The sequence below is a fragment of the Mercenaria mercenaria genome, chromosome 7, assembly GCF_021730395.1.
Source record: "Mercenaria mercenaria strain notata chromosome 7, MADL_Memer_1, whole genome shotgun sequence".
In the NCBI taxonomy this organism is placed as follows: domain Eukaryota; kingdom Metazoa; phylum Mollusca; class Bivalvia; order Venerida; family Veneridae; genus Mercenaria; species Mercenaria mercenaria.
This window is the reverse complement of record NC_069367.1, coordinates 57,531,194-57,558,418: the sequence shown is the minus strand read 5'-3', so window position 1 is coordinate 57,558,418 and position 27,225 is coordinate 57,531,194. Positions and strand designations below refer to the sequence as shown.

The window sequence follows — 27,225 nt, the reverse complement described above, 5'->3', positions numbered from 1 at the left end:
TGGTTGCTTCCTGTGATAAAGTATGTTAAGGTTAGGTTGGATTTTCCCCTGCTTTCCTTGAAGATAATCAGTCATCTCAGGACAGGCCGCAGGAATACACTCTTAAGGATCAGTTTTACAATTGAAATGTATCAAAAGGTACAAAATTATCAAAGAAAGTCATGTTTCACAATCATTATGTCTCCCCCAGGAGACATATTGTTTTTGCCCTGTCCGTCCGTCCGTCCGTCCTTCCGTCCGTCTGTACGTCACACTTCATTTCCGAGCAATAACTGGAGAACCATTTGACCTAGAACCTTCAAGCTTCATAGGTTTGTAGGGCTGCTAGAGTAGACGGCCCCTATTGTTTTTGGGGTCGCTCCGTCAAAGGTCAAGGTCACAGGGGCCTGAACATTGAAAACCATTTCCGATCAATAACTAGAGAACCACTTGACCCAGAATGTTGAAACTTCATAGGATGATTGGCCATGAAGAGTAGATGACCCCTATTGATTTTGGGGTCACTCTGTGAAAGGTCAAGGTCACAGGGGCCTGAACATTGAAAACCATTTCCGATCAATAACTAGAGAACCACTTGACCCAGAACGTTGAAACTTCATAGGATGATTGGTCATGAAGAGTAGATGACCCCTATTGATTTTGGGTTCACTCCGTCAAAGGTCAAGGTCACAGGGGCCTGAACATTGAAAACCATTTCCGATCAATAACTAGAGAACCACTTGACTTAGAATGTTGAAACTTCATAGGATGATTGCTCATGAAGAGTAGATGACCCCTATTGATTTTGGGGTCACTCCATCAAAGGTCAAGGTCACAGAGGCCTGAACATGGAAAACCATTTCCGATCAATAACTAGAGAACCACTTGACCCAGAATGTTGAAACTTCATAGGATGATTGTACATGCAAAGTAGATGACCCCTATCGATTTTGGGGTCACTCCATTAAAGATCAAGGTCACAGGGGCCTGAACATTGAAAACCATTTCCAGTCAGTAACTTGAGAACCACTTGATCCAGAATGTTGAAACTTAATAGGATGATTGGTCATGCAGAGTAGATGACCCCTAACGATTTTAGGGTCACTCTGTGAAAGGTCAAGGTCACAGGGGCCTGAACATTGAAAACCATTTCCGGTCAGTAACTTGAGAACCACTTGACCCAGAATGATGAAACTTCATAGGATGATTGGTCATGCAGAGTAGATGACCCCTAACGATTTTAGGGTCACTCTGTTAAAGGTCAAGGCCACAGGGGCCTGAACATGGAAAACCATTTCCAATCAATAACTTGATAACCTCTCAACCCAAAATGTTGAAACTTCATAGGATGATTGTTCATGCAGAGTAAATGACCCCTATTGTTTTTGGGGTCATTCCGTTAAAGGTCAAGGTCACAGAGGCCTGAACATTGATAACCATTTCCGATCAATAACTTGAGAACCACTTGACCCAGAATGTTGAAACTTCATAGGATGATTGAACATGCAGAGTAAATGACCCCTATTGATTTTGGGGTCAGTCTATTAAAGGTAAAGGTCACAGTGGCCTGTTCATGTAAAATCATTTTTTGGAAATAACTTGAGAACCACTTGACCTACAATGTTGAAACTTAATAGGATGATTGGACATGCAGAGTAGATGACCCCTATTTATTTTGAGGTCACTTGATCAAAGGTCAAGGTCACAGGAGCCTGAACAGTGACTTGAGAACCACTAGGCCAAGAGTGTTGAAATTTAGTGGGATGACTGGACATGCCAAGTAGATGATCCCTATTGCAGCCAACCATCAGTGTCTCTTTGACTTTCACTCCTGACCCCTATTGACTACTTGCCTATAGGACTTTGCATTCGGGGAGACATGCGCTTTTTTACAAAAGCATTTTCTAGTTTTCATTGCTGTACAGCAAACAATATGTCCAGTTCTGTTTGGGGTTTTCCTTTGTTCTGTTTTTGGGTGGCAGGCATTTAAAAACAATAAGGTCACTGTAAAGTGTCTGTTTGGTTGGCAGTTCTCTGTATACATAATCATGTTCAAAAATATTCACCAAGTAGACCAGTGTGAAAACGATCAAAGGGAAATTCGCACACAGTCACTTGATAGGTATATTTGGTGCAGAAAATTGTACCTGCTAGGGTCGTTTTATGTGGCGGCTAATTGAGTAGAGGAAAAAATTATTTGATAGAATGCATTTACATGGTAAAAACGTTTACTAGTATGCGGGATATGAAGCGCATGTCCAGTGTCAACTGTAATACATGTATAGATACACACAGTAGCTAAACACATTGTATGTGTGCAATGTACAACTAAAAACTGTCACCATGGTCACTGCATGGTTTATAAGTATGAATGTAGCTGTACATACACCATCAGTTTACATATTTAGTAAAGTTAGATACATTTAGTGAGGCCATTCCAGATTGATAAAGTATTTCCATGAAACATGAGCATTGGAGTAAAGTTAGATACATTTAGTGAGGACATTCCAGATTGATAAAGTATTTCCATGAAACATGAGCATTGGAGTAAAGTTAGATACATTTAGTGAGGACATTCCAGATTGATAAAATATTTCCATGAAACATGAGCATTGGAGTAAAGTTAGATACATTTAGTGAGGACATTCCAGATTGATAAAATATTTCCATGAAACATGAGCATTGGAGTAAAGTTAGATACATTTAGTGAGGACATTCCAGATTGATAAAATATTTCCATGAAACATGAGCATTGGAGTAAAGTTAGATACATATAGTGAGGACATTCCAGATTGATAAAATATTTCCATGACACATGAGCATTGGAGTAAAGTTAGATACATTTAGTGAGGACATTCCAGATTGATAAAATATTTCCATGACACATGAGCATTGGATACCATTCATATATTAAATATTTTTTTAATAATTTAGGACTTTCAAACTTTCAGTCAGTCAGTTTCAAGGTGTATATTTAATGTTTTAATTGCAAATAGTTATTAAATTAAAAACATGGGGGGGAAAAGTGTTGTTGAACATCTAAAACAGATTATATACTGCATCCAGAATATCTTAAATATGTATTGTTACAGTATAACATTGTTCTATGATTTCAGAGACAAGACCTTTCAGTTGCATAGTTTGCAAAGCTACCTTCAAGCGGGCAGATCACCTCAGAGTTCATATAGATAAAATCCATGATCTGAAGGTGATATGGGTTTGTTCCTTTCCTGGATGTGAATCAAAATATAAATGTAAAGCCCAGTTGGTGGCCCATGTACAAAGACATAAAGGTACTTATGTAACTTTTTTCAAACCTGCTTTCTTTTATGTAACATTGTAATTGTGTATTATGATAACTATCATATAGAGATGGTACCTACCCAAATAAATCAAAGGGGGACAACTCTGAATTGATCAATAAACTGAAGCCAACATTAAATATTGATCAAAAGTGAAAGAAAAATCAGATAGGTCCTTTTACAAACAACTTAACAGGCAGACAAAATATGACCTACATTTGTTTAAATCCCTTTGTATTCAATATACAGTATGCACGCTTTTCTCATGACTTACACTGACAGTTATTTTGTAAGTTGTAGTGAGGCCCTGATCAAAATATAGTAATGCATGAAGTATATATAGAATAATGCAAACATTCCTTTGAAGAAAATTAACGACATTAAGAAACATTATTAACTTTTGATCTTTTCGCCAAAGTTATTTATTTATTGTTCTCAATGTTGATACATTGGTTTACACAACATTTATATATCAGAATGAGAAATAACAAAAAAGTTAAATTGGTAACACAAAAATTCATTGTCGTCAAATATAATTACATGTTTTAAGGTAGTGGTTGTAATTACTACATGTTAAGGTAGCTGATAGGTAATGACTCTATGTAATGTATTTTAAGCAATTCTCATTTTAAACACTAGCACGACCATTTGCTTTCCTTGAAAAACGAATAAATGCTGAAGAAGCATATGGAGATTACTCTATTTGATGATTTTCGTTACAGGTCAACTACCCTAAACAAACTACAAGGTGTTTTATTTATTGTTGAAAACAAAGTAATCAGATAATTTCAGATACCAACATTAATTTGAAACTGATACTGTTTACACAACTTGAAAAAAAGGTTTTTGTTGGTGCCTCTCATTTACAAATACATCAACAATTATCACCTGACTTGAGTGCATTCATGAGAGGAAAATATTGATGGTAAAATGGTGTAGGGGTTTGTTTACAATATAAAATCTTTAATAACTTCTTTAAGGTACATTTTTGGTATGGTTTTGGTAAGCTTATAATTAAGAGCATGTCATTCTCTTTCACTCAGAACTTTTTCAAGCGTTTTAGACTCTTGGCTAGTCTTGGAATTTGACTTTATTAAATGACAAAAGGAAGTTCAGTATAGGCTCTTTCAAAATGTTTAAAGTAGAGTAAACTTACTTTATACTCTATTGAATTTATTTAGCTATGGGAGCTTTTGATATAGACTATAATTGGGGAAGTCCTAAAATCTTTGTAAAACGGTCAATACAAGAGTTGTCCATTTTGCTTCAGATATTTTGAGAAAGTCATTTTTTACATATCAAATATTTCTATTTCTGACATGGAGAAGAGGAAAACCATAAATATATCTAGAAAATTGGTGCACTTAGCTGTCATTTCACTCTGAAAAAAAAAAACTGTTAAGATGAATTTGAATTTTTTATGTACCATCCCTATATCATAATGTTTTCTCCCAGTGTTTGTGAAACATTGTGTCTAATACATATATGTCTGTTGGTTAATGTTTTTGATAAGGTCAAATATCTCTTTACTTTCAAAGCTTTTGACTTGAAACTTAAAACAGTTATTTGCTATCAAAGTCTACACCAGGGGAAATAATCCACATAACTGATTTGAGTTTTGACAGAGTTATGCCTCTTTTTAACTTAGAGTTTTATAAAGTATTTACTGGCAAAGCACTAATTCAGAGTCAAGCACTGAGAAATGCTGAGCATGCTGTCATCAGACATCTCTTGTGATATTATTTGTCATAAAGAGACAATATACATGCATCAGCTGTCAGGAATGTGGATTCAGGATCAATGTCATACTTATAAGCCACAGATCAGGTTGACAAAATATTTTTCTGGATGTTCAGTAAAGGGACATTAACACTTGGGTCTTCAGCACACATTTTAGGGGATAGGAGAGGATATATAGTTCTCCTATTATGCTTTATTGTTTCAAGAGGTTTATATAATTTTGCATTGGCTGTATAATTATTAGCTCGACCGTACGAAGTATATTGAGAGCTATCCTACTCAACACGGCATTGGTGTCTGCGTCTTTTCGCGTCCCCACCTTGGTTAAAGTTTTTTTTACACTTTCTCTTTTTTTCTCCTTATCTGTGTAACTACTTGATAGAGTTGCTTTAAGTTTAAAATAGTTATTCCTCATCCTCATCCACATCATATGACACAAGGGCTATAACTCTCACACCAATATTTTATGAATTATCCCCCTTTTTACTTAGAATTTCAGGTTAAAGTTTTGATGCACTTTCACTATATCTCAGTTTTTACTAAATGGATTTGATTCAAACTTAAAAATAGTTGTTCAACATCATCACTGACATCATTTGACACAATGGCCATAACTCTTGCACCAATATTTCATGAATTATTCCCCCTTTTTACTTAGAATTCCTGGTTAAAGTTTTGACACATTTTCACTAAATCTCAGTTATTGCTAAAGGGATTTGATTCAGACTTAAAATATTTGTTCCACCTTATCACCCACATCATATCACACAAGGTGCATAATTCTGGCACCACGTTTTCATGAATTATACCCCCTTTTACTTAGAATTTAAGGTTAATTTTGATGCATTTTCACTATTATCTCAATTATTATGAAACGCATGTAATTCAAACTTGAAGTAGTTGTTCCATATCATCACTCACATCATATAACATATGATGTAAACTCTTGCACCAATATTATATGAATTATGCACCCGTTTTCCTTAGATTTATTATTATATAGTGTTTTGATACACTTTATCTTTACCTCTCTTATTACTTAATATTTGTGACATAGACTCAAATGTGCAATATCTTCTTCATCCACCATTGGAGCCATTAAACACTCCAGTGACAGCTCCAGTTTCCTCAGATGTGCCCAGTTTCACTATTTAGCATCAAAATAGTCGAGCGTGCTGTTCGGTGTATGTAATTCAAAGACTTTAATGGCGCCATTTTGTTTTTGTTTTTGGCAGACAAGATTGGATAGCATGTGCACTTACGAGGATATGGTCTCCTTGATATTATTATACTAATCATGCTTGATAATACATATTTATGAAAATAATATATTCTTTCTGTACAAAATACTTCGTGAATGTAAATATTGATATTACAGGGAAAAGGTTACATTGTTCATACTGTCCACAGCAATACACCATACTGAGGAAGCTAAACAGGCATATGGAAGAATGTCACTCTATTAAGGAGAAGTTGAAGATTGGTAAGGCTATATTGATTAGGATTTTGGATAAATACAGGCATTTTGTTCAAACTAATTTGAGCTACCATTTAAACTCCACTGTAAGCTACAAATTGCTAGTCAAAAGGTTTCATGATTAAAGTGGCATTATGCGCATCTAATACTGCACATAGTGTGTTTTGGGTGAGTGTTCTATAAAAGAAATTTTCGGTTGCTGTGCAATTAGATGTGTTAAATTAACGATAATGCCGCATTAGTATTTGAAGTTGAAGCTTTAAAAATAAAGAAATCGGATGGATAAAATAATAGATATTTTTTCAATCTTCTACGCAATGATCTCCCTTACCTGAAAATAGAAATTTCTGAAGTAGAAGGGAAGCAACTCCTGCTTGCAGTTTGACGTTTTTTTAAAAAGACTGCCCCAGTCAAAATAAGAAAAGACATATTTGGAAACCTATTATATCGTACTGGTAACAGGAAGAGTTTGGTATCTTGGGTTAAAAGCCTTAATTTCCTACACCCTTTTTACATACACATCTATTTAAGCTTGATTTTTACTTGAAAAATGCATATAATTCCACTTTAAATCAAGGATATCAAATGACTCAATTTTAAATTAGCGAATAAATTAAATGAAATGGTATGATTTGAGCCACATGCAAGACTTGCATTGTTTTATTCAAGGAGTTCAATAATATCATGCGAATACTGAAGTATAAACGCAAGGTCTTGTCACAGATACTAGAAACAAGAATGACACAGTAGTCATTTTGCAGTCATTTCATTAAATGTCATGGTCGCAGTGACCTCGAGCTGAAAATTGGTTTCCGATTGATAATTGAAGAATGCCTTCGTTTACAATCATCAGACTTTACTGGAAAACTGTATGTTGTCATAAGATGACCCCTTCTGTTTTTTTAGGCCAAAGGTTAAGATCACTGTGACCATGAAATGGAAACAGTTTCCATTTAAGGAGGTAGGTTACCTTAATATTTGTAATTGCGCATGTCCAACCGGAAGCTAACGTGACGATTTACGACGACGTTTACGACAAAACTAAATGTGTTTGTATATCCATTTTACTGAAAACAATTCATGACCCTGTTTTCGATCTGATGCTTTATGGTTTAATAATGCAGAAATAATGAATCAATTGCCGCAGAAACGCTTCAAAACAATATTGCCTTAAAATGTCGTCATTGACGTCATGACGTTACGTGTCAGTTACCGCGCAAAATCAATAGCTTTTATTTTGAAAGTACATAATTCTGTGCATTTTCTTGATTTGAACTATTTACAAACAGCCATTATTTGCTGAAATATTTTTATGTGTCTTTTGCTCTAAATTATAATAAATATTTTGCTTTTATGTAGTTATATTGAAATGTTATGCGGAATGTAAGAAAATGGATGATGGTAACCAATGTAATTTGGAATTTAGCTGGGTGAAAGGGTAACTTGTTACGGCCATTTTCAAATAAAAAACTTTCAGTTTGATTTGAAATACCTGTTTATCAGTTTCCTTGATAGTTTGTTACATATATACTAAAACTAAGCACTAAAATTGTTCAAATTTCAGTAGAAAAGTGTGGTTTGTTGAATTGAATTGATGTTATCATGGAAACGAAGCCCATGACCTATATATCTAAATGTAAAATTCAAAAGCGTTGACACTGGTCTATTTAAGGAACACAGCTTCGGCTTTTTATTTTCATTTCAACAATATCTATGAGAATGATAGCAGCATGCTGAACGATTTTTCCATGAAAAATGCCAGACGAAGGGTACTGCTGTTAGTATTTTAAGATGTGAAAATTGTTTTAGTAAATGCAAATAACACGAAAATATAACTTACGTTAGAAATAATATGGTTTAAAGCTGCATTAACAAGAAAAATGATTTTATTCAATATTTTTTTATAAGGAATTACGACAAAGAGCAAGATAAAAGCAATTTTAAACATCTCTGTTGCCATGGTTACTTTAAACTTTAAGAAAAATAGGGTACCATGTAAAGTGCTTGGTATTTTGCTAATAATATTACCCAAATATTCCATGTTGGTCATTAACAGAATCGCACTGAAGTCGTCGAAAACCCCGTTTTTAGCTCACCTGTCATATAGTGACAAGGTGAGCTTTTGTGATCACCCTTTGTCCGTCATCTGTGCGTGCGTGCATCTGTCAACAATTTCTTGTCTGCACGATAGTGGTTTCATTTATGATTTTATTTTAGCCAAACTTGCACACAACTTGTATCACCATAAGATCTCGGTTCCTTTCTTGAACTGGCCAGATCTAATTATGGGTTCCAGAGTTATGGCCCCTGAAAGGGCCAAAATTAGCTATTTTGACCTTGTCTGCACAATAGCAGCTTTATTTATGATTTGATTTTTACCAAACTTGCACACAACTTGTATCACTGTAAGATCTTGGTTCCTTTCTTGAACTGGCCAGATCCCTTTATGGGTTTCAGAGTTATGGCCCTTTCAGGCTATTTTGACCTTGTCTGCATAATAGCAGCTTTATTTATGATTTGATTTTAACCAAACTTGCACACAACTTGTATCACCAGAACATCTTGGTTCATTTCTTGAACTGGCCAGATTCCATCATGGGTTTCAGAGTTATAGCCCCTTAAATGTCCAAAATTGGCTATTTTGGCTTTTGCAGCCATATAGAGACTTCATTTATGGTTTGATTTGATACAAACGTCCAGAATATTTTCAACAACAATAAATCTTGGATTCCATTACGAACCTGTCAGATCCAATCGTAGGTACAGAGTTATTTTATATCTTATTACCTCCCCTGATTGTAATCAGAATGGATTTATATCAGTAAGTACTTATAGGACTTATTTGAAATTTCATTATTATCATTAGTTGGACTGAGACAATCAGGGTAGATAACTATGGACTGATTTTATGTCAAATTTACTCCCTTTATTTCAAATTAAAATTGGTATATCTCCATAACTAATGAAGATACTGATCTGAAATTTCATTTATGTCAACAGATGAACTTGGACAATCAGTGAAAATACATATTGACTGAATTTATGACAGATTACCTCCTTTATTATTTATCTAAATGAATACTGTAGGCGTACATTTATTAGCGCGGCAAAAATTTAGCGCAAACACAATTTTGGGTGAAATATCTAATTAATGCGTGGATGTGAATTAGCGCTCTCGCGAGACCGCTAATTTCTAATTATAGTGCTGTCCGAGATGAGGCTCTCGGAGATTTACGGAGATTCACGAAGATTTTCGGAAACTTAACCGTCGGCAATTTTTATGTTATGTGTTTCTGCTGTAATTATACGTCATACTGACTATGAAATCAACGTTTTTCACTGTTAGCGGACTAAAGAAAGTACGATTTATTTGAAATTATTTATTCAAGCGAAATATCAAACAGTTTCCAGCGCCGGTACAGTGATGAAATTGAACATGCCCTCACAAAAGGAACCGAGATTGAAAATATTGACGTAAACTTCAAATTGAGTTGACTAAAACCTATCCATGCTGCCTGGCTGGTCGATGCACACAGAAATGTGAAAAAAGAATCAGTCATGACAGGGTGGCGCCTTACAGGTCTAACGGATGCAATCGAAAAAATCCGTTAGCAAAAAACTTTAAAACATGTAGCAAGTATGGCTTTAAGATAGTGTGCCGTGATGATACTTGTATTTTTTCAATGATGCTTTCAACTGTGATGTAGCTTTTTTTTTACTTTTTTTACGTACAGTGTATAAAATAAAGTATAATATTGCCTACGTAACTGTATTTTCTTCTTGTATTTAATTATAATAATCTGCGTGTTTTATATTCTGTATACTAGTTATATTTGCTGAAATAAAACGAGATTGTCACACATTTTAATCATTGAATCCCCTTTGTCCTACATGCATTGTGTCTTAGTACAAACGTTCACACCTTTCCGTAAACGAGCGACTGCAACAACGGACATGCCCGAAGGTAATACGGAAATCGATAGTAACTTGATCAGATGAGAGAAAAAAACACAAACTACAAGCTTAAATATTTTATTTTGCATGATCATATATCTAAAATAATAATATGAACAATAAAAGGAATATCATACAAACCTTAAAATATTGGCAAGCAGTGTAACTAGTGCAAACTCTCAAGAGTATTTATTTGCAAAAGTTCGAAGAAAACATCATATAATGAAAGTGTACATGAAAATGCTTGGACAAATTAATGCGCGGACATGAATTAGCGCACGTGCGATAGCGCTAAAAGCGCTGTTATTAGTACACCGCTAAAATAAGTAAGCCTACAGTACACCTTAGCAGCTTCTAATGAGATTGGTTTAAAACGATCATATCATTTTGAGCAATAGTACTCAGGTGAGCGACACAGGGCCATCATGGCCCTCTTGTTTATACATAGTTGATTAAAAATGAGAGAAAATGCGTTACCATGGAAACACGAGCCCCGCGACATATACATTTTAAGCTTATAATAGAAAGCTAATACGCATACAAGTAAAATTATTAATTATGCAGACTTCTACGGATATCAGTGAAACTAAAATACTCTGAAAAGTGTTAAATATCCGTATTTTCCTTCTTCTTTCAATATAAAATACCTTTGGAGGGTCATGTTCTTCAAACCTGGATAAAAACTGAACTTGAAGGGACAGAGATAAACTAAACTGAGATTGTAGCAGTTAAAACATCATATTACACGGAATACAAAAAATTGCTGTGGTTCAACTAATTTGAATTTACCCTGGTAATAAGGTAATCTACCTCCTTAATATATATATAGAACACATTTGGACACAGTTGTCAAATAGCATGGGTTGCTAGCCCCTGTGCATTAGATGACCCCTATTTTAAGGAGATTAGTAGATCGAAGGTCACAATGACACTGCGACTGAAAACAGTTTCTTCTCAATAATTAAAGGTGTTACCCACAGTTGTTACTTTTCATAGTATTATTCCCTTTCAGCTTTTGATAATCCTATCATTTAGGAAGTCAGTAGGTCAAAGGTCAAGGTCACAGTGATATTGAGACTAAATGGGTTTTGCTTAATACCTAAAGAACGATTTGACCTGCTGTCTTCAAACCTCATAGGATGATTGCCTGAGGTCAGTAGAAGCCCCAGTTGTTTTGCAGAACAGTAGACCAAAACTAAAGGTAACAGTGGCCAAGGACCTTGACACTGAAAACAGTTTCAGCTCAATAACTGAAGAACGCTTTGGCATACAGTCTACAAACTTCATAGGATGATTGCCTGTGGTCAGTAGATAACCCTTATTGTGTTAAGATCAGTAGGTCAAAAGAAAAGGTATAATAGTGATCTTGGACTGAAAAAAAAACAGGGCTTCATGGGGAACATTAAATTTTGTGTTTTTCAGACACTTCCTTACCTTAAAATGTCTGTGTAGGTGCATTTGTTTTAAACTTTGCAAATATACATGTCTTATTAACCCCATATAACATTACGTGGATGTCATTTACTCACATTTCCCCCTTGTAACCATAAATTTGTCTTTATATCTATGTTAATATATGAGTCATCAGAAATAATACATAGACTAAATATGCATTTTGATTTAAATTGCTACAGGTCGAGCTGATATAAAAGAAATGGAGTATGGTTTTGATGGTATCACAAGGTTGAAAACGCTTTTAATTCATGAAGACGAGTTGCAACCAGAACAAAAAGAACATTTCAAATGGACTGATAAAGAAAATAGCATATTTATGGATGTTATGGATAAATACATTGAAACTAAAGGTACTGCGCCTAAATCTGCATTAAATAAAGTTAAGAAAAGACTAAAAGGTACAAAGACATTGAAACAAATAAAAGTAAAGTTAGAAACAGCCAGATGTATGTCAAGGCAAAGATGTAGACATGTAAGCCTTAGCAGCAAAAAAGAAGTTAAAAAACAATTGCAAACCCAAGCACCACTCGATGGACTTCTTAAAGTAGGGAATGGCATTGACTTTCAATTAAGTGAGGATGTAGGACTTGAAAGTGGGAATAGCTACTCCATTGCAGTAGAACAAAAGGATGCCACCGAACATACAGTTAGTAAGAATGGGACATTTGATGGAGAAACCAAGTAAAAATGAACTCCTAATCAAATATAAATTGTAAAAATCTTGGTTCAGGTGCTTCTAAAAGGTGATTCAGAAAGACAGATGGAGAAAACACTGAAAACATCTAAATCAGAAGCAAGTTATCAAGTTGATGAAAAAGTGAGTCTTAATGTCTTGAGGATAATAAAGCACAAAGTATTAATCCAAATGCATGTCACAATTGCTACTGCAGTATCAAGTTCAGAAGATGTTGAGACACCAATTCGTGTATCAAAATTTGAACACTTTCTAAACAATGCAACAATTGGAAATGACGAAATTGATAACATTCATCCGAAACTGCCGAGAGTGAATTGTTAAAGTTCTGAATGTACAAATGAAAATGATATAATTCCGCATGACATAGCGATAGGTGAAACGTTTTGACAGAATAAAACAAAAACAGTCGGGCTGGGAGTTAAGATAAAGGTAATTGCTTGTTACATGTTATTATGGTAATTGCTTGTTACATGTTATTATGTGTCAGAAGTTATAACTGTAAATAAGAATTTTCCCGAATGTTTGGTTTATTCAGACAGGGGTCTGCAAGCCTGATAGCACGGAATCACTAATTTTTATTTTGAACGCTTCTTGGGTCGTCTGGAATCCTGCATCAGATGTTTTTTTGCTTTAAAAAATCTCTGAAACATCTGATCAAAATTGCACCAAACTTAACATTTACATTGTTCTGTTCAAACCCTTGAACTATCTGCTAGAGCTAAAAATAGGAAATTATTCCAACAACTATTTCCCGAAACACTTGATGTATTTTCACCAAACTTGGTCTGTAGAATCCTTGTATAGACATCTCACATGTCAGGTCAAATTGTTTGGCCTAGTCCATTTAAGAAGCTGCCAAAGTTTTAAATAGTAGAAAAAAAAACATTTAACAACTTCTTATGAAGTGTTTGATGGATCTTCACAGCATCCTTGAATGGACCTTTCTTAGTTTTGTTCACCGTGTTACTCTTAGTTATCCCTTTACCCACCAGCCATTATTACACCCTCTTTCAGATTGTGCTTTTATTCAATTCTTCTGATCTGGCAACTCGTGTTATTGTTTTAGAACCTGAGGCAGATGGTGTTTCACAGACAAATATAGCAGCATGGATGATGGATTCTAGTTTTACAGATTTTATTATTTATGAAACTGAAGGCAGAATTTAACAATTTATTGTATGTGCGATAAGGAATTTCCAGCAAATAACACACTGAAGTGTCACATTTTGATTCATGGAAGATGTATTAACGATGTCTTGTTAGTACCATATAACCACTGGTGGCTGACGATGTCAAACCGCGAGCCGTTTCGTTACGAAGACAGGTAATGGTTTCGTTGTGAGTATTTGTTTACATACACGCCTCACACACCCCTGTGTTACTGGAATTCATAACTGTGCATATAAAGGTAAGAGTATTTGTGTGAAACGTAAGCTGTAAATCTTTACCAATTGTTAGCAAAGCAAACATATGACTAATTTGCAGCTGTTTGATCGTGTGTTGAATAAAATCAGACAGTTTCTTTTTGAATGTGTGGTTTTATACAGCAAATTCATGATAAACACAAGCATCCGTTATTAAATGTAATTATTGTGCTTAAACTTTCAGCTTTTGAAAACGAGTTCAACATATTTTTCGACTGTACATGTTTTTCATTTGATTTTATGCCTCTATTCCTACAAAAATTGCATTTAATACTCGGTCGTGTTTATAAGAAATGAGTATGGGTTTTCTCTCGAAGTCACTGCATTAGGTATGGGTTTTCAACTGAAGGTGTATGTGTTTTCTATTGAAGACATCCACAGAATATGTCTAGGTTTTCTTCTGAAGCCATTAGATAATTATACATGTGTGCTGACCTTTAATATAATTTGTTTAATTTGTTGTGTTTAACATTAGGGAAAGATGATTCATTCTCCTCTGTTTAAGTTTCACTTAAAAGCATTCGTCTTGGTAACTTTTTGCATTGATTTAAATACAAATATGTAGTTACTTCATCCATTTCATGTATTTAAATCTTGTTGATATGCCACTCTATTTTTTATCCGAACTCATGTTTGTCCAAATCGTTCTATTTTGCTAATTCATGATCTTATACAGGTCTTTGTGTGTAATAAGCGATACTTGTGTGCATGTAAATGTAAATGAGCGGTAACAGACGGCAATAACGTTTTAAGTTGCTGAACTACCATTTGTACAGTTTGTGTGTCCGCCATTACGTCATCAGGGATGTCATTTGCATTTTCCATTAGTTCATACTCCTCAATGCCGGGCTCTGAATCCGAATATAACACTGTGGTGTCCAACAGTTCCGATAAATCAGCAACTGAATCGGTTGCCTCAGTTGAAGATAAGTTTTCGACATGTTCTTGGTCGACTTCTAATTGTGAATATAATTGACGATGAACTGATTTCGATGGTGTGTTGATTTTGTGTAGTTTTCGAACTGGGCTGTCGCTGACTGAAGATTTGGTAGGTACTATCATTTTCCCAGATTGGGGATCAAAACTGATTTCTTTGCCGGTAACATTAGACCCCAATACATTGTATGTCCTTTGGCGATTACTCCTCCCGTCAATCGACTTCCACAATCATGTAGGACACCTTTTCTGCCGGGTGATCCTCAACACAGTGACACACTGTGTCTTTTATGTTCTCAAATGTAGAGTCACAATAGCTGCACATAAGATTCTGAAAAAAAAGAAAATCGACTTTGTAACGAAACACATACTATTTTGTTGTACTTCGTATGAAAACCTAGACACACTGTAAGAAACACAGACACAAAAATGATGTATATTGCCGATTTTAATAATGTTTTCGTAATAACAGAGACATCTTATTGTAGCAGGAACAAATATTCACTGATATCTCGACAAGTGACTCTTTCTTTGATTATTTTATCTTACTTTTATACCGTTTTGCAAATAAACAAGGATTTTTATGTAACACATAGTAATTGAACACTAATAAACGCAAAAATATTTAAGAAAAAACAAAATGTCGCATATACGCATACACAAACATAACATACACATTAACTCACCATTTCTCTGTAACTATCCAAAGGTCCACACCGAAAAAAAAGCAAAATATATTAAGATTTGTAAACCGCATATGCATGCCACGCTAGATGTAAACAAATACTCACAACGAAACCATTACCTGTCTTCGTAACGAAACGGCTCGCGGTTTGACATCGTCAGCCCCCAGTGATAACACAACTGTGACTTGAGCAATAAAGAATGTACAACAGGACAAGTTGGAAGAACACATAAACTTGTATCATTTAAGATTGTTGCCTCAAACGTACAATTCTTGTGAAACTGATTATGGATTACAATACTGCCTCGCTGATAATGTTACAATAAGGCATACTGGTTAAATAAAATAAAAAACATGGATGTATGGATGATTAACCCCTACGTGTTTTCTAGACTCCTTAGTTTTGTTTTTATTGGATTTTAAGTTTAAAGTTTTGTCATGGAAGCATTATTCAAATTCAAGTTTTTGTATGTCTCAGACAGTACAGCACAAACCATGCTAAAATAGTAACAAGAATCAACAGTGTATGTCAGTCTTCCAAATGTTGCATGAAATGCAACAGTTATTCCATAGAGATAATATTCAGTCAATATAACTTATGTTCTCAGCTTTGAGAATCTTTCTTTTAGACAACCAAATAACGGTTAACACATGACTGTAACGCTTGAATACGTTATCTTAAATACTGAATAATTGTTATAATACATGATTTGATTATCTTTAAGTTTTGTTGATTTATTTGTTACTTGGAAAATATCTCTTTTTGAATTTTTAAGCCCCCGAAGGGAGGCATATTAGTTTTAAACTGTCCGTCTGTTCGTTCGTTCGTCACAACGTTAACATTTCGCATGAAAGCACTACTCGGCAACCACTGTACCGAGGACCTTCAAACTTCACATGCTGATAGTACTTATTGAGTACACGACCCCTACTGACTTTGGGGTCACCAGATCAAAGGTCAAGGCGCTGCGGGGGCATTTGTCACAATTAGCGACAGCTCTTGTTAGATCTGAGTAACATAGCTGAAAGGCTTGAAATTTAAACAAATCTGATTGATTAATTTACTTCATTGTTCAGTTAGGGCCGTCAGTGTCTGCTCAGTTTGGCCAGTGGATCGGTAAGATAGAATTTAAAAACGTACTTGATGTGAACATATGAAAACACGATGCGAAAATGCGAAATGACACTGCATTGGCGACAGTAACTGGCATTTGTGTAGGAGTGTCCTCAAAGTTACGACAGGAAAGGTAAGTGAGTGGCAAACTGCAGCCCTATCTTCTTTATTTAGCATGACTCATCTATACGAAGTATATGGAGAGCTATCCTATTCACCCCGTCGTTGGCCTCCTTCCTTTGTTATTACTGAATGAATTTGATTCAAACTAAAAATAGTTCTTCCACATCATTGTCCGCATCATATGCCATAATGTTCATACTTCTGGCGCTAATATTTAGTGACTTATGTTTCCTTTCACTTTTGCTTTCAAATCGAATAACGTAGTAATCTATAGGCCGGAAGAATAACATGGCGATCATGACCGAACTGCACACCGGAAATATTCTCAAAATAATAGCCAGTTTGACATTGGAGTTTCTCAATGCCCGCTGTCGTGCCACCTCGACATTCGAAATGCCGGATACCTTGCCAGCTGGATTTTTGATTTGATATTGCAAGCTTGTCAGTGGCGGATGTCTTTCCGGGTTGACGTTCGGCTTTGTCAAATATTGTATCGGGTCAACATAGGATCTTGACGAATGTCAGCTCGACCTTAGAGTTTTGTGCATGTTCAACGTCAGTTGTGGAACCAGTTCAACACAGGAACTTTTAAAACTCGAGCTAATCCGACCTGTCCAAGATGAAAACTGACCTGCAGTTTCTTAGCATACACGATTTACCGGTATGTGATTATTATTCAAGTAAAGAATTAAGACAGACCAACGGAAGCAAGTAAACATGTAAATGACTTAAAAATATATAGTCTAAGTTATCTAGTCATCTTTAAAGTTATTCATTGAATACAAACTTGAGTGTCATTCCATGTTCATAGACAAATCGTATGTGATGTTCAAAAATGCCGCTTTGTGGTGTAACAACTTCATACATATTTTGGTTATCTTGTAAGTATCGAACCTATCATGTATATATTGTAGACTGATACCAAACCTATGATGGAAAACACTGCTAAAACCTAAAACTAAAATTTTATGGCATTGAATATTTCTGCAGTTTTAACCCAATACAAATGATACGTGGTGTACCAGTTCAACACAGGAACTCGATGTACATCATCGATATGAAGCATATTACCAACTTTGAAGACTGATGTCCGATTATTTTTAGCTCACCTGTCACAAAGTGACAAGTTGAGCTTTTGTGATCGCGCAGCGTCCGTCGCCCGTCCGTGCGTCCGTCCGTCCATGCGTAAACTTCTGCTTGTGACCACTCTAGAGGTCACATTTTTCATGGGGCCTTTATGAAAATTGGTCAGAATGTTCACCTTGATGATATCTAGGTCAGGTTCGAAACAGGGTCGTGTGCGGTCAAAAACTAGGTCAGTAGGTATAAAAATAGAAAAACCTTGTGACCTCTCTAGAGGCCATATTTTTCGTAAGATCTTCATGAAAATTGGTCAGAATGTTCACCTTGATGATATCTAGGTCAAGTTTGAAACTGGGTCACGTGCCTTCAAAAACTAGGTCAGTAGGTCAAAAAATAAAAAAAAACTTGTGACCTCTCTAGAGGCCATATTTTTCATGGGATCTGTATGAAAATTGGTGTGAATGTTCATCTTGATGATATCTAGGTCAAGTTCGAAACTGCGTCAACTGTGATCAAAAACTAGGTCAGTAGGTCTAAAAATAGAAAAACCTTGTGACCATACTAGAGGCCATACTTTCGAATGGATCTTCATGAAAACTGGTCAGAATGTTCATCTTGATGATATCTAGGTCAAGTTTGAAACTGGGTCACGTGCCTTCAATAACTACGTCAGTAGGTCAAATAATAAAAATATCTTGTGACCTCTCTAGAGGCCATATTTTTCATGGGATCTGTATGACAGTTGGTCTGAATGTTCATCTTGATGATATCTAGGTTAAGTTCGAAACTGGGTCAACTGCGATCAAAAACTAGGTCAGTAGGTCTAAAAATAGAAAAACCTTGTGACCTCTCTAGAGGCCATACTTCTGAATGGATCTCGATGAAAATTGGTCAGAATGTTCACCTTGATGTTATCTAGATCAAGTTCGAAACTGGGTCACGTGCTGTCAATAACTAGGTCAGTAGGTCAAATAATAAAAAACCTTGTGACCTCTCTAGAGGCCATATTTTTCAATGGAACTTCATGAAAATTGGTCAGAATTTTATCTTGGTGATATCTAGGTCAAGTTCAAAACTGGGTCACATGAGCTCAAAAACTAGGTCACTATGTCAAATAATAGAAAAAAACGACGTCATACTCAGTTCAAAACTGGGTCATGTGGAGACAGGTGAGCGGTTCAAGACCATCATGGTCCTCTTGTTTGAAAAGTAATGGCACTTTTTGGAGTTGGCCATATTACAACTACATCTGTGCCTTGTGTACTCAACACCTCGCAGTTTCCATCCAATTCAAATGAAACTTAGTATACATCATCAGCTAGATTTGGACATGCACTAGTTACAATTTGTGTACCATGTTCGTCACTTTGTAGTCATCTTGATTGGAATTTCTGTCATTAAGAAATAAGTGACATGGTTCAATATCTGTATAAGCGAAAGAGTGGTGTCGTAATTTTCACGAGCATGATCATCAGTGTTTGTCTTTTGTGCCAAACCGAATATTGATACTGATAAAGATTTGTTATAAATAGCAAAATTGTTGATTGTATTGGTTGGAAGCATTAACGTTGTTAAGGAGGAACCACACTATAACTTTTTTCAGAGCCCACGTTATTAACTGGTACCAACAAAAACTGGAAAATATTTCTGGTTTAGATCTATGTATATGTTTACGTTTAATGCATCAGTGACGTTTCCATGATGTCGCAAACATGACCACTTCGCGCACTTTTGACGTCAGATATACGGGGACAAAATCTGCCTTGAAATTATTGTACCGGCAATATTTTTTAACGTAAAAACATAAATTATACATGAAACGAAAGCTGACATGAAACTCCAGACGATGATGTAATCGGAATTGCGCTACGTTTTCGCTTAATAAAATGAGAGCCAAAAAACGAGTTTTCATTTTACTTAAATTTTTAACAAAAAAAAGCTTCGCTCAGCATTAAAAAAAAATCCATCCGTAATTTTTTTACCAAAATTGAACATGTTTTAGACTAAAACTGTGGGGCCCAGGTGACCATGGTTGATGGACACAAGAATAGTAATATGATACTCTGTTATGGTTCGAATCCGGTCTTAAGGCTTATCCGAAAATGTGCAACTTGAGATGTTATTATCTTCTTATTTTCTGCTAACGGTGTTAACACGCTGTTTCTGCATAGTTTACCTGATGAACAACGTACAGACAGATGAACAGATTGTCATTTTTAACGCTAGGTGTCCCTGTTAGGCCATTTGATAAATATTCATAACTTCTGTATATTTTGAGGGTACAGTGGCTGGAAATGTTGGAGTTTACGACATTCCATCTTTGAGTAACCCCTTCCGGTAGTCGGTAAAACTCATATATCAGGCCAGAAATTAGGAATTTTATCACAAATAATTATTTTTGTCTTGCATGTGTTTAAAAGATTTATTTTAGGTACAGCACAAGTTATTTGGAGGTAGAATCGATCCCGAAAGACTTGTGGAGCAAGTGCGTTGACGATTTGACGATAGTAATGGCGGAAGAGCCGAGACCTTGAGTTCCAGCAATTCTGACCGACTTTCCAGCAAATCCAGCATCGCATGGTATATAACGAAAAGCGCGCATTGGATCTACCTCTTCCACGCTTTGGAAACATTCAAACAAGTCAATTCATTAGATTTTGTGATTTTTTTTTAAAGTTATTTACACTAGTACTCGGAACAGGAACATTTCGAAAGTGAAAGTAAGGATGGCGTTCGATGTTTGGATTCGAGCTGGAGTTTCTGGAGTTCAGTTAAGTTATTTCTTGTTTTGAATTTCTATTTTCTATTTTTTTTTAACATCGTGTACAAGAACATGGCGGACGATGATTATTTATCCTGAAGATTGATGACAGTTCTTGGACTATTTTGTTTATACAACGGTGTGTGATGCGGTCAGCCAACCAGAATGCTCAGCGCCGATGACGTTTGTTTTGTTTATGTTTTGCACATGTTCTTCTTTCGTTTTGACGGATAGACAGAAAGAAATGCTGTGATGATCCCGGGAGTACTGTCAGCTGCCGATCGTTATTCAAACTTGTTACTTCAATGGTTTTTACAGTTCTGTTTATATTCTGAGTTGCTGATGTTGACTGATTCATGAATTAACTTGATGTACAGAAATGATTATCTAACTATGCATAAAAGATGAATGTTTAGCCTAACTTATGTTTTTATCTTTGTGAATTGGGCGATATGCGGGTTATGCTCGTGTCCAACCATTTTCATTTTCTTCGAGTGCTGCATTATATTTGAGGAACTTCGATTCATTTAGAAGATGCTGAATTTCAAGATACAGATTTAATACTTTTTCGCATGAAACTTTGCATGTATTTATTTACATGGGCAGTGGTATATGAGTGTCTCACTCATCTCACTCTCATATTTGCTGTTTGCACAGCTTATATGAGTAATGCTCATCTTTGTGCCTCCTTATGTCCATGTTTGAAGACCTAGATCCTGACCAGTCATTTAAAAGTTCTGGTAGAACAAGGGGTACAGAACAGAACAGAACAGAACAGAACAGAACAGATAAATACGATTTATGAATTTAACATGTACACATTTTTTTTTTTTTGAGAATATTTTTCAATCATATTGTTGAAACTTATCAGATATGGCTTGTACTTCATCCCTCATGTCTCTCATTCTTTAGGTGGTATATTATAGGTATATCGGGGATTTAGCTATTATATACCTATAAAGCACCGCAGAACTTTCTAAAATTTGACTGTTATTTAGAAAACATACTAATGTAAAACATATTCAGTTTTAATAAAAAAAAAATTACGAATGGATATTATTTTGATGATGAGCGAAGCTATTTTGTGTCGAAATTTTAAGTAAAAGAAAACTCGTTTTTTGGCTCTCATTTTATTAAGCGAAAGCGTAGAGCAATTCCAATTAAATCATCATTACATAAAAAATCTATTATAGTTAATTGTAAATGTGTAAATAAAAACTGGCGGCACCTTAGCTACCTACCCTATTTGTTTAGCATGTTACCAGAAACAAACTTTTTTTGTATAACCTTAAGGGCCATATCTTCACATTCACGTCATTTTTTTTTTTTTTCAGCGTCGAAAAATGTTACTGTAGTGATGCTTAAAAAGTTCTTATAGCCTCAAAACGGCACGGTAAAACTTTCTGTTTTTTACTACATCTTTACAGGACGTATTACTGTAAAACATATTCAATTTTGGTAAAAAAAAATTACGGATGGATTTTTTTTAATGCTAAGCGAAGCTATTTTTTGTGGAAAATTTAAGTAAAAAGAAAACTCGTTTTTTTGGCTCTCATTTTATTAAGCGAAAACGTAGAGCAATTCCGATTAAATCATCGTCTGGAGTTTCATGTCAGCTTTCGTTTCATATATAATTTATGGTTTTACGTTAAATAATATTGCCGGTACAATAATTTCAAGGCAGATTTTGTCCCCGTATATCTGACGTCAAAAGTGCGCGAAATGGTCATGTTTGCGACGTCATGGAACGTCACTGATGCATTAAACGTAAAAATATACACAGATCTAAATCAGAAATATCTTCCAGTTTTTGTTGGTACCAGTCAATAACGTGGGCTCTGAAAAAAAGTTATAGTGTGGTTCCTCCTTAAGTATATTTTATAGTCCATGCATCCCAAACAAAAAAGGCCCAATAAACACTGTCAATAAACACCACTAAAACCATGATTCGCAAGCCAGTTGTTAATCCAATAAACACCATCAAAACCGTGTTCCAATTTCACATGCAATTGAGCTAATGGATCGCTAATTAACGTAAATGTGTCATTTAACAACACGCTAATGGAGCGCAGTAGATCGCTCAATGGAACGCATAATAGATCGTATAGTGGATCGCTTAATGGATCGCATAATGAATCGCTTAATGGAACGCATATATAATAGATCACTCAGTGGAATGCGTTTCATCAGACTGATACATTCCTAACTACAGGCTGTATTTAATTGAAACCTGATGCATTCAGTTTTGGCAAATCGTTTAAGCGATTGGGTATAGCATGGATTTGCAGAGATATGCAGTAACTGTTGAATAGGTCTTTCTGTTAAAATTATTCAAATATTATTTGTTAAATAATATATATTATATATGATACAAATTTAGCAATCATTCAACATTTTCATGATCATTTGGATACAGTTTTATACAAATCGTTTGATAAATGATGCAGCTAACAGAAAATCCATCTTAAATTTTATGAAATATAGATAGATGAAGAGAAACATATTTATTAACTAGTTTCAATATAAGAAATTAACATACAGGTCATTTGAATCAGCATTTCAAAAACTATTGTATTATGCATTTGATAAATCTTTGAATTCTAAAATACAATGAAATCTATTAGAATCACAATGTAAACATGCATTTATTTATACTGAATTGTAGGGGGCGTCCGGGTAAATTCGGACGATTTTTAACAGTTCGAGTTTGATAGGTTGGTGTGAAGTTAATTTTGATTCGCTGCTTAACAAACCCAAGCGGTAAGGAGAAAGAATATCTACAGAAGCGATATCCAGTCATATTTAGGTTTGTAATCTGAAAATGTTGTCACACAATCGATTTCATTGGCCCTGCCCTCAGTCGGCATAACTCGGACGAGGTAGGAAAATTCGGACACATTGTAGGATTAATTCGGACATAATAAAGTGCGTAGGAATAATTCGGACACTAAAATTGTTTTTAAAAAGTAAAATTCAAACATCTGAAAAATATAGATATTAATCATTATTCCTATGCAGCCAAACCTGTCTATAAAGACCATCCTCGGAAGAGTCTTTATTAGGAGGTGGCCAATATTCACGGGTTAAAATACACTGAAAATGTTAAAATGGGAAACAAAATATGCGGTCTTTGGAGCCAGGTGGTCTCTGTTCAGAGGTGGTCTTTTACACAGGTTTGACTGTTACTGTTATGGTCAAAATCAAAAACAACATAGTACAGGGAGTATGCACTGTTCCTTAAACTGTATGTTCGATTTGTTCCTACTATAAGAAAACAGGTGTTTTAACTCGGACACTTACATTTTTGCCTTATTTTAGACAATCCTTTGAGTTTTGGGTAAACCAACAGATATTATTGAGTTTTTAACATATTTATCTTCCATTTTGAATATAAAGTTAAAAGCAATACTATGATATTATGCCAGATACATGAATTGAATCCTCTTCGAAAAATTCCCGCCTTCAAAGATATCTTTGTTGTTGGCAGAAAGAATGAGTACTACCTCATTACTTCAGTTGCTACGTTATGTCCGATATACAGATGTTTGGTGACTTGTTTGTATTTTTACAGAGACACATCAATTTCACAAAAGAGACAGACATTAGCCTTATTGTATGTGAGAACATATAATTATAGATTTGACTTTAAAACTGTACGAATTATGCCGATGTCCGAATTTACCCGGACGCCCCCTAAGTACATAATATTAAGAAAATGCCTTTAGTTGTAAATCATAGAAATTAAATGAAATAACAGCCACCATTTTCTCTTCAGTAAATCCATATCATGTCCAACCTCTACACTTATAACCTACAAAATGCACTAATTTCTGTCCCTCTATATTATACCTTAGATGAGATTACATAACATAACCGTAGCAACTAGAGGATCTGCTGTTACGGTGCATTTGATGGCTTAAAACCATATGTTTCATGATAAAAGAGGAGAAAGCCTTCTGAATGGCTCTGTAAAGTTAATAACTCCCTTCAAAATCGCGATCCATTTAATGGAACACGTTCCGTTAGCGATCCATTGCAACCATTTCTTGATTGTTTCAATAGATCACTAACGGAACGCACTATCAAACACCAAAAAAGCGGTTTTGATAGTGTTTATAAGGTGTTTTTATAGTGTTTATTAGAAAAAAATTTGTTTGGGACTGCTGAATTGACTGGTGTATTTCTACAGGTCAAGCAAAAGTGGTCTTTTTGAGAAAGAAATTACCATCCCTCTGAATTTATCAAATGCCGGGCACAATAAATTCATTAGATAGAAACAACAACATTATTAAACTAATGGATAGTTTAACAATGGACAGTCAGCAGGTAATGAACATGTATAGTAGCAACCTTGTGCGCTGAGAGGTGTGAATACGTTAACCTATGAAATCCAAAGAAGTTTCGAAATAAAAACTGAAGACAAGACATTCTTGCCTACCTAGCAGGGAAAGTATACATTTGTCCAAGCACGTGCCGGGGATAGATATTCCTGTCTTTCCCTAGGGAAAAACCTTGTCTAAAATAGCGTGCACTAAGGTGACATCACATAGTACTGGCACTATTGTGACGTCATAAACATTATAAATAATGTCAGGAAATACCCAGAGCTATATGTCTCCACGATCTATTTTGAACGTGATAGGCAAGAAAAATGATTTAACATGTCTGCCTGTGTAAGACAGCTGTTTTCCAAACCCTCGGTGCAGCATGGATAAAAAACCTCGCTAACGCTCGGATTTCCAATCCACCGTGACTGTCCCTCGGGTAGGGAAAACCCCGTCTTACACAGGCAGGCATGTAAGATCCTTATAGTGTTAATAAAACAATTCCCTGATGAGAAAGGCTCTAACGGTTGGGGAAAAATACCAGATTATATAAAGTATAGTATCGATATATAAATTTTGCTGGTTCTGACGACATCAAACCAATTGTCCTAAAAGATACAAGATAGATACAAGATACAAGATACAAATTTTATTTAAAGTCGGTATTAATATACAGACAACATTAGCTATGTATAGCTATTGACCGACATAAATAACAATAGTATATTTAATAACATAATAAAAATGTACCTATTAAAAGAATTACAACATTAGCAAATCGAGTTTATAAATAGTACATGAGTTATACATACAAATTGGTTAAACCTGAAATACATCTGTTAATCTTGGCCTAGGCCTAAAAACTAGTTAAAAGCAAAAGATGGTAAAACACTGAACTGAAAAAGAACACTAATGCGTTTTTAGAAAATGGTTTAAGACATCTACCACATCAAATCAGATTTGTTATGGACTGATTAACAGCTGTATTTCAGAAGTCAAAAAAGAAACTTTAGAACTACTTAAGAGCAGACAAACATGCTACAGACTAAAAAATAAAGCAAAACACTGAGCAATTAAAACGTGCAAAATTAAATACAAGCAATCAGCACATGAATAATACTGAGTAAACACAACATGTTTGACAGAGGGCGGAAAAAGCAATAGTGAAAATAATAGAAATTATATGAGAGCAACAAGAACTATATCTATCTATAAATACTGCATGACACCCTTGCAAGTATTTTATGCAGGTGCATAAGCAAACAGCACATGCATAATACTAAGCACACTAGAAAAAAACAAAAACAGAACCATATTGGCTGACAGAGGGCGGGAAAAGCAAGAACTGAAAAATAACAAAAATAATTTAATTAGAGCAACAAGAGCTTCTACAATTCTGCCCGTCCCACGAGCTAATCAGAGCTTCGATGTCAAATTGCACCAAACTATCAAATTCAAATCCAAAACTATATATCGAGTCTGGTAATCTGCCATCAGATTGGACATTTGAAAAGCTGTAAAAATAAATATTTTATACTTCTTTGGATTGAACAAAAGATATCATTGCCCCTCTGTACAAGAACGGTCCCCAAAGTGATCAGTCCAACTATGGTTCTATTATATTCACCTGCATTCTTCGTAAACAGACAGACCATATTAATCATTAAATATTTCCTCTCATTTTCATGTGATCCGATCCCGCGTCCCTATATCGGACTTTAGTGGTACTGTACGGTAGTAATACGGAACTATCCCGGATCACCTAGATAAAAGTCTCACAGTTACTTCCCTTTGTCATAATAATCTAATTTGCAATTTGGAGATGGAGTTACAATGTGAGACGATAAACCTATCAGATATGGTTTCTCCACATATATTTGCAATTGAAACTACCAATTCGTGTAGAGAGGTATTGATGCGAGGAACTCGAACTTTCGAAGGTAATGGTAGACCAAGTCAAACCTGATATTACATGCATCTGTCTCACTGAACCTGACGTCAGTTCTGAAATTTTTCCAGATACCTTAAACTATTGATCAGGTCGGATATCCGGGCACTTCAGCGTATCGCGTTGCGTAGCAACAAGCGGAGGTGACAGCAAACGCTAAATTGTAATTGAAAAGCGTTTCATGTTTCACTAGTGCTGGTTGTTTTTCTTTGCTTAAAGTAA

General features: G+C 35.2%; 1 protein-coding gene across 1 annotated transcript in view; it reads left to right on the top strand.

The window, feature by feature from the left end:
- The window catches only part of LOC123554101 (zinc finger and BTB domain-containing protein 41-like), a 28,005-nt gene extending 14,832 nt beyond the window's left edge, over positions 1-13,173 (top strand). The window contains exons 4-6 of the mRNA XM_053548480.1: positions 3,096-3,272; positions 6,400-6,504; positions 12,087-13,173. Of these exons, the coding sequence (XP_053404455.1) occupies positions 3,096-3,272; positions 6,400-6,504; positions 12,087-12,592 (788 nt within the window). The 3' untranslated portion in view covers positions 12,593-13,173. The remainder of the gene's footprint in view (positions 1-3,095; positions 3,273-6,399; positions 6,505-12,086) is intronic.
- Positions 13,174-27,225: the final 14,052 nt, after the last annotated feature.